This window comes from Onychomys torridus, chromosome 7 (genome assembly GCF_903995425.1).
Source record: "Onychomys torridus chromosome 7, mOncTor1.1, whole genome shotgun sequence".
Classification (NCBI taxonomy): Eukaryota; Metazoa; Chordata; class Mammalia; order Rodentia; family Cricetidae; genus Onychomys; species Onychomys torridus.
Window position 1 is genome coordinate 106,680,174 of NC_050449.1, and position 16,188 is coordinate 106,696,361.

Here is a 16,188-nt window from a genome sequence, read left to right on the forward strand (position 1 = left end):
TATGGTTCTTTAGTGTCCCCAAGGTGCTTTCACGAGCACAAAAATGGGGTAAAGTCTGTTCTTTCCTGGAGAGAAGGCTCCAGGCACTGCCAAGCTTCAGACAGGACATGATATAGGCTCCTTCCTGACCCTGTTTTTATTTTTTATTTTTTTATTTTTTTGGTTTTTCGAGACAGGGTTTCTCTGTGTAGCTTTGCGCCTTTCCTGGAACTCACTTGGTAGCCCAGGCTGGCCTCGAACTCACAGAGATCCTCCTGAGTGCTGGGATTACAGGTAAGCGCCACCACCGCCTGGCTTTTATTTTTATTATTTTTTGATGTGTATGTGTGTGTGTGTGCTCACATGCAAGTATATGTGTGTGTATGTATGTATGGGCATATATGTGTGTGTGAGCACACGTGCACATGTGTGCCTTTAGTATAAGGAGCCAAGATTGACACTGGACTTCTTCCTCAATCCACCTCCACCCTGTACTGAGGTAGGGCCTCTCAAGTGAGCCCAGAGCTTCCATATTCGCCTAATCTAGCTAGCCCCTGGTAACCTCTCTTCCTGGGAGATAGGCTCCTGCTGATGCCAGGCTTCAGATTGGGAAAATTCCGATTCCTAGGGTTCCATGGTCTCAATTGTCTGACAGCCAAAGGGACTGAGGAGAGGGTGTAAGGGATGATGAGGACGGGCGATGAGGAAGATGAGCAGAACTGGTTGGAAGTTACCCTATTTGTCCCATGGGGCCGGGGGCTGAGGTGTCCCTGGCTACAGCCATCACATGGAAACTTACAATCACAATGTATCTAACTTTTTTCAGTGTTACTGAGACAAGGGCCCATGTGTTCCGGGCTGTCTTGGAACCCACTACATAGCTGTGGCTAGCCTTGAGCTCCTAAATCCCCCAATCCTCCTGCTTCTACCCTCTCAAGCATTGGGATTGCAGACACACACCTGCCAACTCATCTAATGTCTTACTTGTGGGCTTTTTTAAATTTGTGTGTTGAAACAGGTTCTTGCTATGTAGTCCAGGCTGGCCTCCTCACAAGTGCTGGGGTTGAGGGAGTTAGGTAGGGGTGTGTGTCTGTCTGTCTGTCTGTCTGTCTGCCATTTCTCACCCATTCTCCACTCCCCCTCCACCCCCAGACAGGATTTTCTGTGTCCTGGCTGTCCTGGAACTCGCTCTGTAGCCCAGGCTGGCCTTGAACTCACTGAGACCCGCCTGCCTCTCCTCCCGAGTGTAAGAGCATGCCCCACCACTGCCGGCCCCTTCTCCACTTTTTTCACGAGGACTTTGGTTTTCACTCTAGCAGAATCTTTGAAGGATTCCGTAGATGGTCAGCTATAAGTTTAGAGATTGACTGTGGGGCTGTGTGCTGGGACCAGGGACCACACAGCAGGATCCTAATCACCCTGACTCAGGCAGAAGGTCGGGGGTTCTGGGACAACCAGGGCTACACAGAGAAACCCTGTCTGGACAGACTTTTTAAAAGGCTGTCTTCATTCCTGCCAGGACAGCAGGTTGTGACAGAGCCTGCAGCCTGGCCAGGGCCACCTGGCTGTCCACACAGCTGAGCCTCATTTCCCACTCCTCCTCCCAGGAACTCAGTGACAGCCTGAGTCCCTTCCTTCCAACCCATGGTTCTGTGTTTTTCCCTTTACAGGGTTTGATTTCTAACATGACCCTCAACTCCAGTGTCCTCACCAACTGGACCATCTTTCCACTGGACACCGAGGCTGCAGTACACAACCATCTTGGGGGCTGGGATGCCCATGATGATGGCCGCCATGATGGACACATGACTTTCAGCTCTTCAAACTTCACACCCCCCACGTTTTATGTGGGCAGCTTCTCCATTCCCTCAGGCATCCCAGACCTACCACAGGATACCTTCATTCAGTTTCCTGGATGGACCAAGGTATGTGTCTTCTTGGAAAGAGTTTGAATCAAGCCCCAAGCACTTGGTTCTTAGTGTCTGAGAAGGAATCGGAAGACTGTGAGCCATTGGGAGGCTTTTCTGCTAGGTCACACTCAAGGATCAGGACTATGGCAGATCGAAGGGGACCAGGGTCCAGCATAGAGGTGTCTTTCTCTGCCCTGTTTTAGGTGTTTGTTGTTGTTGTTGACAACTTGTTTCAGTGAACGGCAGCTCACTTGCTTCCTCCAGGAAGAACTAAGGCCTATTTATTTGTTTGTTTGTTTTAATTTTATTTATTTATGGTGTGCATTTGCATTCATATGCACCTGCCACACATGTGGAGGTCAGATCACAACCCATGGAAGTCAGCTTTCTCCTTCTACCATGTGTGTCCTGGGAATTGAACTCAGGTCATTAGACTTGTTAGCAGACACCTTAGCCATGGAGTCATCACACCATCCCCAGGGCCTCTTTAGATGCTGCTTATGAAAGGAACAGTTAGGTTCTCATGTAGCCCAGCATAGCCTTGGATTTGCTATGTAGTCAAGAATGTCCTTGAACCTCTGATGTTCCTGTCTCTCTACCTCAGGTGCACAACATCACACCTGGATTTAAAATGTTTGCTTTTCAGCCAGGCAGTAATGGCACACAACTTTACTCCCAGCACTTAGGAGGACAGAGGCAGGTAGATCTCTGAGTTCAAAGTCAGCCTGGTCTACAAAGTGAGTTCCAGGACAGCCAGGGCTATGCAGAGAAATCCTGTGAAAAAAACAGCCACATAAATAAATAAATGAATGAATGAATGAATGAATAAATAATTGGAGGCTGGAGAGATGGCTCAGCATCTAAGAGTGTGCACTGCCCTTGCAGAGGACCAAAGTTTGGTTCCCAGCACCCACAGGGTGCCTCTTAACTGCCTGAACTGCAGTCCCAGGGGATCCGATGCCCTCTTCTGTCCTCCATGGGTGCAGCTTGTGCAGACACCTATGATACAATAAGTCTTGTGAAAATTATATAAAGAAATTGGCCAGTGCACGAAGAAAGTAATCAAACTAGTGATAAATACATTGAAATATCTTAGTGATGCCAGGAAGTGGCGCACGCCTTTAATTCCAGCACTCAGGGAGGCAGAGGCAGGTGGATCTCTGAGTTTGAGGCCAGCATGGTCTACAGAGAGAATTCCAGGACAGCCAGACTACACAGAGAAATCCTGTCTTAAAAGAAAAAAATTTGGGGTTGGGGATTTAGCTCAGTGGTAGAGCACTTGCCTAGCAAGCGCAAGGCCCTGGGTTCAGTCCTCAGCTCCGGTTTAAAAAAAAAAAAAAAAAAATTCTTAGTGCTGAGGGGGAAAGGTGGGGAAAGATTCTTAGTGACAGATGAATTAATGATTGGAAAAATGCAGATCAAAACATATAATAAAAAGCCAAGTGTGGTGACACATAATGGTAAAAGCAGTTCTTGAGAGGTTGGAGGCAGGAGAATCAGAAATTCAAAGTTATCCTCTGGTACAACATAGTGTTGGAAATGAGATAATAAACTTGGGAGACTAGAGAAAACAAAGCAGTGTTTAGAAACGATTAATAACATTTAGAAACGATTATGCAGAAAGGGACTCGGGCACAGAGAAAAGGCGAATGACTGGGACTGCCTGGCTCATGACAGAGGTCTGTGAAGCTCTAGGACTGTGAGAAATACCTGCCCTCTCTTCCCTTGGACCAGGACGTCTTCCCCGCCTGTTGGTTTACACACTAAGCCTTATCTAATGAATACTTTGGGGCTCAGTATGCTCCCTTCTTGGACCTTGGGCTCAGGCTTCTGAGATAGCCGGTGCTAACGGCCAGCTCTGGGGGAGGGGCCGGTGCGTCCTGCTCCCTTGTCACTCTGGTGAACTCCAGGTGTGCCTCACACTAAAAATGGACCATAGCAATGTATTCCTTACAGCATCAAGTTCGAGGCCAGTCTGGGCTGCGTGAGAAACTCAAAAACCAAACAAGAACCATTGGTCCATTTGAGTTGCCCACCCCTCCCCTTCCCCCACCCCCATCCCCTGGGTCCTCTTGGCTGATTCACCGTGTACCAAGCCTAGTGAGGCTTCTGCTGTGTGTTGGTCCTCACCAAGGTCTCCTCAGCCTAAACTCTGCCTGCCCAGTAAGCTTGGCCCTTCTCTAGCCTGTCCCTGGGAATCCCATCCGTTCTGAGTGCCACTAGGTGGGACTCCTGTTCCCTGGACTCCTGTGTCTCCCTGCCCAGTGCTCTCTAGTAGGAAGGCTCACTTCTTCCTTCTTCCTGGGCGCCAAACCCCTGTTCTCACACTTTCTCTGCCTGCGGCTCATCAGCCTTTTCCTCTCTGCCGTCTTCTCCATTTTTGTAGCAATGACGTAACATCTGGGGGGCTCTAGGACCTGAGAACAGGACGTGCAGCCCTGGCTTTTCCCCGTAGCTGGCAGGGACCCTGCCTCCCAAGCCACCTTTGGTTTCTTCCCCTCCAAGTAGAACCTACATCGAGGAATGAAAGGGTGAAGGACCAAGGTGTGCAGGCGGCTGAGCTGGCAGGCTGCTGAACCCAGAGGGCTTTGTGCTTAGCACTTTGACAACGCTCTCCCAGCTGTCCTGCTGTAGAATGTTTTTTTGTTACTTGAGTTTTAGCACAAAATGCCCAGCTTTGGCAGCCCAGCCTACCAGCCTTGACTATCCACTGCTGACAATTAAAGAGACAACAGAGGGTGAGGGTACAGCTTGGTTGATAGAGGCTTGTTTTGTGTATGTGGCCTCCGACCTCAGCACCACATAAAACTAGGTGGTGCAGTCCCAGCACTGAGACGGTGGATCCTAAATTCAGGGTCATTTCAGCCTTGTAGTTCAAGGCCAGCCTGGGGCTACATGGGACCTTGGTTTGACCTCTGGTTCCACCTTGTTTTTGTTTTGTTTTGCTTGTTTGATGTTATTTCACTGTTTATTATTACTGTCAACATGTAGGTGATGTGTGTGTGTGTGTGTGTGTGTGTGTGTGTGTGTGTGTGTGTGTGTAGGAATCACAGGTACTGTCTGTGTGTGGCTGATGTGTGTGTGGATACAGGAATCACAGGTACTGTCAATCTGTAGTGTGTGTGTGTGTGTGTGTGTGTGTGTGTGTGTCAAAGGACAGCTGCTTAGCATCTCCTTCCACTTTAGATTTTAGGGATCGGACTCAGGTCTTCCAGCTTCCATAGTAAGCCCTTTTCCTTGCTGAACCAACTTGCCTGCCCCACCCTGTGTTTTGAAACAAGGTCTCTCACAGGGACCTTGTTCAGATTCAGCTAGGCCAGCTGGCCAGCCGTCCCCTCCCCCACCCATACTCCACCCATTAGCCTTCATCTCCCAGCACTGGCATTATAAGCATGTACCAACACACCAGACTTTTTATGTGGGTTCTGGGGACCGAACTCAGGACCTCATAATTGGAGGACAAGCACTTTATGGACCAAGATACATTCCATCCTCAAGCAGTCTGTATGCCCCAAGGCCCACATGAAAAGGTAGGCAGCTAGAAGATGCTGGTGAGGGGAGAGAGAGTAACACATACTTTATAGGACAAGTATAGACTTCTGAAGAGAGAGCCACGCTTGGGTTACGATGTGTCTTTGGTTTTTATTGCTGTGATAAAACTCCATGGCCAAAGGCAGCATGGAGGGAAAGGATTTATTTCAGCTCACACTTGCAGGTAACAGTCTCCCTGAGGGAAGTCAGGGCTGGAATTCAAACAGGAACCTGGAGGCAGGAGCGGATGCAGAGGCCATTGAGGAGTGCTGCTTGCTCCACATGGCTTGCTCAGGACCACCTGCCCAGGGATAGCCCCACCCACAATAGATTGGGCCCTCCCCCATCAATCATTAGTCAAGAGAATGACTGCACAGGCTTTATGGACTGTCTAAAGGAGGCATTTTGTCAGTTGAGATGTCCCCCTTGCCAGATGACCCTGGCTTGTGTGTGGTTTATAAAAAAAAAATCTAACCAGGACAATGGGTGTAGCATTTTGGTGGTTGTCATGTTACGTCTCTAAAGAGTGCTAAGGACATTACCCCTTAGAAACTAAAAGGCCAGCATCCTTGCACAGAACACCTAAGGCCACAGATCGTGCGTATCATATCACCTGCCCCCCCCACACACACACACACACTCCACTCCCTGCCCCAGGCCTTCCCTGCACTTACCTGGATAATCTCTTAACTTTGCATTTCTGTACCGGAAAAGGTCACACTTACAATACCCAAGTGTGTGCACAGATGTCCGTAGCGGTGTCATTTATGATTGTCAACCGAAGGTAACAAGTCAAAAGTCCACCTGATGATGAATATTTACACTTTGATAATCCATGCAGTAGAATCATCTGGCAATTTAAAAAAATGAAATGTAATACATGTTACAACATGAGAGAACCTTGGAAACCTCCTTAGACTGCCGTTCTCCCCAGAGTGCTCCTAATCTGGCTTTTCCACCCAGTCAGCTCTTTATTAACCAGTGAAAGTAATACATATTCACAGTGTACAAAGATTGTTCCACAGCAAAGTATAGGAAGATGTATTAGAAGTTCAAATTCATCCTCCAGGTACATACCAGGTTCAAGGCCAGCCCGGAATACATGAGATCCTGACTAAAATTTTTTTAAAAAGGAACAAATATCATAAAAGAATGTGGGGCCAGAAAAATGAGTCAGAAGTTAAGAGCACTTACTGCTCTTGCAGAGGACCTAGGTTCGATTCCTGGCACCCACCTGGTGGCTCACAGCCGTCTGTAACTCCAGTTCCAGGGAATTTGACACCCTTTTCTGGCCTCCCTGGGTTCCTGCATGTATATGGCAAATATAAACACACACAAATAAATCTTTTTTGTTTTTATTGGTTGAATTTTATTTTTGTGAGACTGGGTCTTATTATGTAGCCTTGACTGACTAGGAACTCAATAAGATCTTCCTGAGTCTGTGCTGGGATTAAAGGCATGTGCCACCACACCTAGCCAAATAAATATTTTTTAAATGAATTAATAAGGTTAGAGAGCTAGCTCTTTGGAAAAAGTGCTTGCTAGGCAAGCAGGAGGACATAGGTTCAAGGCCCAGCTAATTTGTAAGAAGCTGCATTTGGTGGTGGTGCTCGCTTGTAATCTTAGCCCTGGGGAAGTGTAGAGAGTCAGGTCCCTGGCCAGTTTGCTAGCCTGTCCTAACTGGCAAGCCCTGGGTACCAGTGAGCAGCCCTGTCTCAAAGAACAAGGTGGAAAGCTACAGTGTTGACTACTGGCAGACTATGGTTCTGCTCCTGGTCTCATCTGGGCACAACTGGGTCTTAGCTGGCTATAAGCTGTGACAGCTGCAAAGACCATTAGTGTCTCACCCTACAAGCCATTGGTAGGGTGCCTGGCAGGGGTCAAAGAACGCAGTAGACTAGCTCCTGGTGGAGGAAGTTGCCCAGAGCTGAGGCCATTTGTATGTGTCAGTATGCATCCAGACCCTCCATCTATCCATCCATCAATCATTCCAAAATAGGATGTGCTTTTGAAACTTATTCCTTTTGCCTCCTGGTTTGCAGTTGGGCTAACCCTACAAGGTTGTTCTTTAAATCTAACTTGTGGTTTCTACTCACAAATCCTGTGAACCCAGAAACTAGATAATCAGGTTCTCCCAGAAAGCATGCTAACTCCAGGCTAACTCCAGGTAGGTGGGTTTGCTATAATTTTTAGTCGTGTGGTGTGTGTGTGTGTGTGTGTGTGTGTGTGAGAGAGAGAGAGAGAGAGAGAAAGAGAGAAAGAGAGAAAGAGAGAAAGAGAGAAAGAGACAGAGACAGACAGAGTAGAAACACAGGAGGCCAGAAGAAAGCATCATGTATCTCCCATCACTCTCCACCTGTTCCTTTGAGGCAGGGTCTCTCCCTAACCTGGAAGCCAGCAAACCCCGATGGTCTTCCTCTCTCCACCCCACTCAGACCTGGCATTACAGGTGTGCCCAGGGTGCCCAGATTGTTATGTAACCGCCAGGGCCAGAACTCAGCTTCTTGGGATTGTGCCGCAAGTGCTCTTGGTCTGAACCTTCCCTTCAGCCCCTCAGCCCTCCATGCACACCTTACCATGATCTACTTTTGCAGTTGACACAAAAGCAACCTGCCTGTCGATCAGTCATGGACTGACACTTCCCAAACCTTTCTTTCTTTCAGTTGAATGTTTTGGTTGGTTGTTATGGTAACAGACAGTACCACAGAATACCTCCTAAAATACGCACAAACCCAAAAGCTGTTTGACTTTACTACTAAGACCTGGGCAGGTATAATGCACACCACCTGCAGATAGCCGAGGTGTCTGGGAAGGAAGCAAAGTTAATTTCCCTCATGTATTTCAGGGGGTCTGTTTACATCTTATCTCTAAGTGTGCCCCTTTTACCTTATAAAATCAAGCTTTCTCTCACACAGTGAGTCATGAGTGATGAGTGAGAACCTTTTAACCTTGGGAATTGGCCTCTGTTTCCCTGTTTGAGCCCCCCAAGTACCTAGACTTCCTTTTAGTATGATTTATTGGCCTTTGTTTTTTTTTTTAATGTTTAAAGTTTTTTATTATTATATTTGTGTTTTAATTTTACACATCAGCCATGGGTTCCCCTGTCCTCCCCCCTCCCGCCCCCACCTCCACCTTTCCCCCAGCCCCTCCCCTCCATTCCCATCTCCTCCAGGGCCAAGACTCCCCTGGGGATTCATTTAAACCTGGTGGATTCAGTACAGGCAGGTCCAGTCCTCTCCTTCCAGGCTGAGCAAGGTGTTTTTGGTTTTTTTAGACAGGGAAGTGCTGGGATTAAAGGCGTGCACCACCACGCTAAGCCTATTACCACTTTTTAAGGAACTTCTGAAGATCTTAAAACAGGATTGAGGGCCAGGCCTGGTGGTGCACACCTTTGCTGAGAACTCCAGAGAAAGAGGTAGGTGGATCCCTGAGTCCTAGGCCAGCCTGGTCTACATAGTGAGACCCTGTCTCAAACAAAAGCAAAACAAACAACAGTATTGAAAGTTTCCAGGGTCTGGAGAGATGGCTCAGAGGTTAGGAGCACTGGCTGCTCTTCCAGAGGTCCTGAATTCAATTCTAGTGCCCACATGGCAGCTCACAACTGTCTGTGACTCCAGCTCCACCCTCACACAGACATGCAGGCAAAACACCAATGCATATATGAAATAAAAATAAATATTTTTTAAAAAAGGAAGCTGTATTCTAAGTTCTCCTGAGAAGAGTGACCTTATCAGGGTAAGTTCACACACACACACACACACACACACACACACACACACACACACACATATGTGCGATCTATGTGGTCATCTGAGAAGTAGGTCAGGCACTTCCAAGAACTTCTGTATTGCTGTTACCTTAGAGTTAATGGCAGAGGGCAGAAGTGTGTGCCGGGGTCAAGATGGTCAGAGATAGCCTTTTTCATGGACCCTAGAAGCTGGGGCTGCCATGGGGCACCCCCTGAGCCACTAACTCTTCTGTTATTAATGCTCGTCCCCAACCCCTGAAGTCACCTCATTAACATAAACCCTTGGGTTTATCAATACTTTACCAAGAATAACTTCAGCATATTTCTTTCTTCTTGGTCTTTGGTGACAGGGTTTCACACTTAGCCCAGGCTAGCCACGTATGCTGTGCAAGAGTCCTTCCTTCTACTGGACTGTATTGGAGGGAGAGAACCGACTTCCACAGGTTTCCTCTGATGTCCATACACATGACTGTGGCATGTATACTGCCCCCCCAACAAGTAAATAAATCTTAAAAAACCAACTCTGAATGGGAGTAGAGGGCCATGAATAACCTGTGGGACTCTTGCCAGCTCTTCACCGTATCTCCCCATTTGTTCTTATTTTTAGATTTTTAATTTTTTTTTTTTTTGTCTTGTTTTTGTTTTTCGAGACAGGATTTCTCTGTGTTGCTTTGCGCCTTTTCCTGGAACTCACTTGATAGACCAGGCTGGCCTTGAACTCACAGAGATCCACCTGGCTCTTCCTTCCAAGTGCTGGGATTAAAGACGTGCTCTACTACCGCCCAGCTGATTTTTAATTTTTTACTCTATCTGTAGGAGTGTTTTGCCTTCATATATGTGCACCACACGTGTGCATGGCTCCCATGGAGGTCAGAAGAGGAGAGAATAGGATCCCCTGGAACTGAACTTACTGGTGGCTGTGAGCTACCATGTGGGTGCTGGGAACAACCCAGGTCCCTTGCAGCCCCTCCTCACCGTGTCTTGTCTCAGGAAGAATTATCAACAAACGTGACCTAAGGAGTTGGCTGAGTAGATACTGAACATATATGTAGCATATACGATAGTGTGTGAGTGTGTGTGTGTATTTTTCCATCTTTTTTATAGCGAGTCTGTGCTAGAGCCCCCAGATGATTGACAGACCAGTCAACAAACAAATGGCATACCCAGCATTGGTAATAACTACAAGGGAAGGAGGGGGTTAAAGGGCTGGTGAGTGGCCGAGATGAAGAGGTCGTGACACTGCCCTCTGAGGACATCATGGAACTGCAGCTGTGAACTGTGAGCTGCACATCGGGAGCCAGTGCTCAGCTGAGGACGCTGAGTAAGATGAGCAAGTGTGGCGTCAGTGTGATGGAGAAGGGTGTGGTGCCCAGCTGAGCGAGGGCAGCTGGGGAAGCAGAGAGGCAGGAACACAGTGGGAGGGTGAAAGCTGGAGTGTGCGTGCCCCTAGGGCTCCCTCCATGTATGCCGGTGTCCGTATGTGCAAGAGACCAGGCTCTACAGTTCACAGAGGAAGGCAAGGCCTGAAAGGAGGCTACGTCGTCTCAGAGAGCACTGACCAGGGCTCTGTGTTATTTTCTCATTGCTCTGAATACTCCCTGATAAAAGCATATCCAAGAAGGGTGTGCTCACCTTTAACCCCAGCACTCAGGGGCCAGAGGCAGGCAGATCTCTGGTTAGAGGCCAACTTGGCCTGTATAGTGAGTCCCAGGCCAGCCAGAGCTGCATAGTGAGACCTTGTCTCAGTAAATAAATAGCAGGAAGGATTTCTTTTGGCTCACAGTGTGAGAGTACAGTCCATCAGGTGGAGAAGGCAAGGAGGCAGCATAAAGCAGCTGGTCACACTGTGTCCACAGGAAGCAGAAAGAGGTGACCGTTGGTGCTCAGCACTTTCTCTTCTATCCAGTCAGGACCCCAGCCCGTGGGACGGTGCTGTCCACTTCAGGGCGGCTCTCCCTCCTCAGTTAAACATGTCTAGAAACTCCCTTATAGGCACATCCAGAGATGTGTGTCCATGGTGATGCTACATCCAGCCAAGTTGATGATGCAGATGAAAGATCATAGGCTCACTGTAGGGACTGGCCATGAGGATGGAGAGAGATGGGGATATGTTCTGATGAACCACTGTCTTCAGTGAGCCTGTTTATATTTAAATTTGATTCAGAGTGAAAATTGGGCCCATGACATGGCTCAGGGGGTAATTTGGTTGCCACCAAGCCAGAGGACCTCAGTTCGATCCTTAGGACCCACACGTAGAAAGGAAGAACCAACTCCTACAAGTTGTCTTCTGACCATAACATGTGTCATGACATAAACACACCACATACACACAACACATACAAAAAAAATTTTTTTTAGATTTATGTATTTATTATGTATACAGAAGAGGGCACCAGATCTCATTACAGATGGTTGTGAGGTACCATGTGGTTTCTGGAAATTGAACTCAGGACCTCTGAAGAGCAGTTGGTGCTCTTAACCTCTGAGCCATCTCTCCAGCCCATATAATAAAAAAAGTTTTAAAGTAGACATTATTCAAGTTTATTTTAAAAGCTGAAAACCATTCTCCTTTGTACTCCTTTCCTGGCTACTGCTCTCTAACACCGTGAAGGCTGGACACGTGCTCAGCCTGTGGCCTTGCAGCTCTGTTCTCCCATAAGAAAGATGAGTGTGTGTGACTCTAACTTGAGGTACAGAACAGATGTGAAGGGTTGGGGGTGTGGCTTACCTAATCTGCATAAAATCCTGGATTCAGTCCCCAGCACTCCCAACTTTCTAAGCCAGGTGGTCCATGCATGTAATCCTAGCACTCTAGAGGTGGGAGCCAGAGGATCAAGGTCATACTCAACTATTTCATGAGTTTGAGGCCATTCTGGGCTGCATGAAACGGATCATGTCTCAAAAAAAAAAAAAAAAAAAGTCAGAACAAGCTGGAAACATACAAGTACCTATTTTCAGTAGCAAAGAAATACATAGGCATATTCTGGGTTTTTGTTTTGTTTTGTTGAGACAGAATTTCTTTGTGTAGTTTTGGTGCCTGTCCTAGGTCTCGCTTTGTAGACCAGGCTGGCCTCAAACTCACAGAGATCCACCTGGCTCTGCCTCCCGAGTGCTGGGATTAAAGGCGTGCACCACCACTGCCTGGCCTCATAGGCATATTCTGAATGTAGCTTGGTGGTAGCAATGCACAGGCCCTGCTTTAATCCCTAGAACTGAAGAAAAATCGGGAAGCAGGGAATGATGTATTAGTCAGGCATGAGATCGCATACCTGTAATCATAATCCCAGCAAGAGTTCAAAGTAGAAGGATCATGAATTTGAGATTAGCCAGGGCTACAAAAAAGCCTCAAAAAATAATGGGTATATTCATACCATTGAATGGCATGGGCTATTTAAAATGACGATGCATTTGTACACTTATTTGTGTCTGTATATGTGTGAGTGTATGTGGTACATGGGTGCATGTGCATGCTCCTGCACAAGTGTGGAGGTCAGAGGAGTACAAATACCCTGCTCTATCTCTCTCCCCTCTTATTCCCTTGAGACGGGGTCTCTCACTGGGCCTGGAGCTAGGCTGACTGCCAGCAAGTCCCAGTGAACCTCTTGTCTCTGCCCCAACAGCACTGGGTTCCAGGCAGGGGGATGACCACACCTGGCTGTTTTGTGTGGTAGCTGGGGATTTGAACTTGGGTCCTCATGCTTGCCCAGCAAGTGCTCTCACCCACTGGGCCATCTTCCCAGGCTGTTTATGTACAGTTATAGCTAAAAGTTAGTCAAAACGAATGCACAGCAAATGAAATCAGGAGCTGGTCTCTAAGACTGTGAAAACAAGGTTCTGGTGGAGATGGAGCTGATAAAGTCCGGATGAAACTGCTAAGGCTTATGCCTTTTAGGACAGAGGAAGACAGCAGATCCCATGGTAAAAACAAGAGTAAAGTACTTCTGAGAACTTCGAAACTGCCACCTTTTCTAAATGACTTAATCCAACAGACAGGCAGTTATGAGTCGCTGACCTCCTTCTGTGGGCCATGAATGCCAAGAGCTTTGGTTTCAGGGTTGTCGGGGGCGCTCAGTTCTACCCAGGAGCACAGCCCCTGCACCAGGTGCTAGGGTGACCACCAGAAATGTGCTGTTGCCCCCTAGGCTGGCCTGAAATTCACAACAGTCCTGCTGGAGCCTCCCAAGTGCTGAGGTGACAGCACCCACCGCACACACTGTCATTTAGGTGCTTTGGGGACCACTCAGACCGCAGACTGTGCTGTCATCGTCGTCCCTGGGTGTGGACTTGAGTGGAGACTTGCCTGAGGTCAGACAGCTAGCCAGTGGGAGGAAGAAGATGGGAAGCCAGGGAAGAAGTTTAGGTGGACTGGAAAAAAAGCCAAGGGAAGCTTTAGTACCCTTGTAACCTCAACACGTGGGAGGTAGAGGCAGGAAGGTTATCTGGACTGTACAGTGAGCCCAGGCCAGCCTTTGCTACATAGGAAGACTATGCAAATATTAATAAAAATTTTTAAATGAGCAAGAGGGCTCACCACAAGTAGCAATTTCTTTCCTTCCTCCTATCTGCCCTTCTCCCTTCTGCCTGCTCCTCTGCTCTCCTCTTCCAGACTTCCTGTTTGTCTCTGGCATTCACCATCCCCAACTTTTCAACCGAACATCCCATCTATTTGGCCACCCTTTGAACTCCGTGTTTGCCCATGGCTAAGCCCTGCGTCTGTGGGGCAGAAAGAGCAGGGAGACTCACCTGCTGGAGGGTGTGGCGGCAGTGACTAGAGAGGGCTGGTGTACAGACAGGCAGGCAGTACCTGGGAACCAGGGTAGAACACAGAATGCTCTGAGGTGTGCTCCAGCACTAAAACCTGCAGCATCTGGAGTCTGGGGCTTCGTGTGCATTTTTCTTGTAGTAGAGATTGGCATTTGGGGCAAGCTCTGCCGTTCTTCCCACCCATTTTCCACCTGACATTAGATAGTGGGATGCTGGACTAAGGAGACCTGATCCTCAGGCCATCTCTGAGGAGCATCTCTTGCCTTCTGCTACTAGTGTTTCCTTGGCTGATGGTTTGTCTCTGTCTCTCTCTCTCCAGGGTCAAGTGTGGATCAACGGCTTTAACCTTGGCCGATACTGGCCCAAACGGGGCCCACAGGTGACCTTGTTTGTGCCGAGGCACATCCTGACGACTTCAGCCCCAAACAACATCACGGTGCTGGAGCTGGAGCTGGCTCCCTGCAGTGATGGGACCATGGAGCTGTGTACAGTGGAGTTTGTTGACAGGCCAGTCATCAGCAGGTCCCTGGCCATCAGGTTTCCAGGTTGGTCTGATCAAGACTCATGGCTGAACCCCCTGTGATGACTGAGCCTCTAGGACCACAGCCCTGTGCTGGCTGCATGGATCATCCTTTTCTTGCTACAGTGGAAGATACATTTATAGGGTGTGTGTATCCTTCTGGTGTCTCTGTATCCTTACATTGCCTGACCTCCCACTCTTGTGGCCACCAGGAAGGCTGAAGGGAGTAGTCATCACAGGAACACACACAGCTAGAGTGTTGTGCAGAGTTGAAACAAAACTTGAATGATGTCTGGTCTCTTTGTTGATTTGAAACAATCATGTGGTCTTTCTGTTGAATAAAATTGGTACTCAAGTGGTGATGATGTTGTTGTTAATATCAGGCAGGTATTAAACTCCATGGTCTGACTGATATCTCAACTAGACTTGAGTAGGCTGAGTGAAGCCACTTCACTAGCTGAGGACCAAAGTGGGTAGCAGAGAATCCTGGTTTGGGCTAGCAAATGGTTGTGTTTCTGACCCTGATTTGACTGTTTCTGAATCTCTATGCTATCTACTAGGTAGGAAATCTACAGAAACCATCTAAATGATTAACAGTTGCTCCAAGTAGGTGGTACGGTCCCTCTACACAATTGAATAGGGTTGTGTATGTGTGCGTGCATGCGTGTGTGTGTGTGTGTGTGTGTGTGTGTGTGTGTGTGTGTGTGTGTTCATGTATGTATGCAGATGCATGTGTATGCATATATGTGTGTAGGTCTGAGGTCCATGTTGGGTGTCATTGCTCAGGAATGCCTTAGTGTCTAGGCACATGTAAGATTTATAAAATATAATATTGCTTGTGTTTGAGACCCTACTAATGTGGGGCTGGGATGTAGCTACATTGGTAAAACAACATGTTTACTGTGCAGGAAGCATGGGGTTCTGTCCCTAGGACCCCACAAAACCAGGCATGCTAGTACACACCTGTAGCAACATTCAAAAGTGAGACAGGATCCAAGTTCAAGGTTTTTCTCAGTTATATAATGGAGTCAAGGCCTTGATGTACAAGTAACCATGTCTCCAAAAAATGAATATGATTATATCTGAATGGTAAACATTTGGGTAGTTGGTCCCTTTTTCTAACCTATACTTTAAATGGGGGGGGGGAGGTGCACCCACATCCATGTACAGACACTCTCATGCTATAGCATTCACGTGGAGGTCAGAGGACAATCTTGAGTGTTGAAACAGGATCTCCTGTTCGACACAGCATGCTGCGGACTAGCCTAGAAGCTTCAAGCCTTCTCCCGACTCCTCCCCTCCCCCCACAGGAACACTAGGATCACGCTCTTGACACCACTGCACCCAGCTGTTACACGGGTCCCAGAGGTTCAGACTCAAGTCTTCGTGTTTGTTTGGCAAGTGCTATTACCCACTGAGCCAACTCCATAGCCGCCTTTTGTGAGATGAATTACTAAACGGTCTGATTAATAAAACCTCGGAGTCAGATATCGGGGTTAAATCTGAGCGATCAGAGGAATAGAACAAGCCACTGCCAACCTTACCTCACCATCTCCTCGGTCTCCAAAGAGAGCTACTTCCTGGCTACCCATACCTATATGCCTTTCTGTCCCTGCCATCTCACTTCCCCTCTCTGCCCAGCTACATCACTTCCTCTTCTTCCCCAGCTCTGTCACTTCCTGTCTGTACAGACCACCAGACCTTTATGGTTAACTAGTGTTGGAATTCAAGGCATG

General features: G+C 47.9%; 1 protein-coding gene across 2 annotated transcripts in view; it reads left to right on the forward strand.

Moving 5' to 3' along the window:
- The window catches only part of Glb1 (galactosidase beta 1), a 74,313-nt gene extending 59,501 nt beyond the window's left edge, over positions 1-14,812 (forward strand). For both annotated transcript variants that reach the window (XM_036192117.1, XM_036192118.1), the window contains 2 exons: positions 1,650-1,904; positions 14,252-14,812. In XM_036192117.1, the coding sequence (XP_036048010.1) occupies positions 1,650-1,904; positions 14,252-14,515 (519 nt within the window). In that variant the 3' untranslated portion in view covers positions 14,516-14,812. The remainder of the gene's footprint in view (positions 1-1,649; positions 1,905-14,251) is intronic.
- The last annotated feature ends 1,376 nt before the right edge of the window (positions 14,813-16,188 follow it).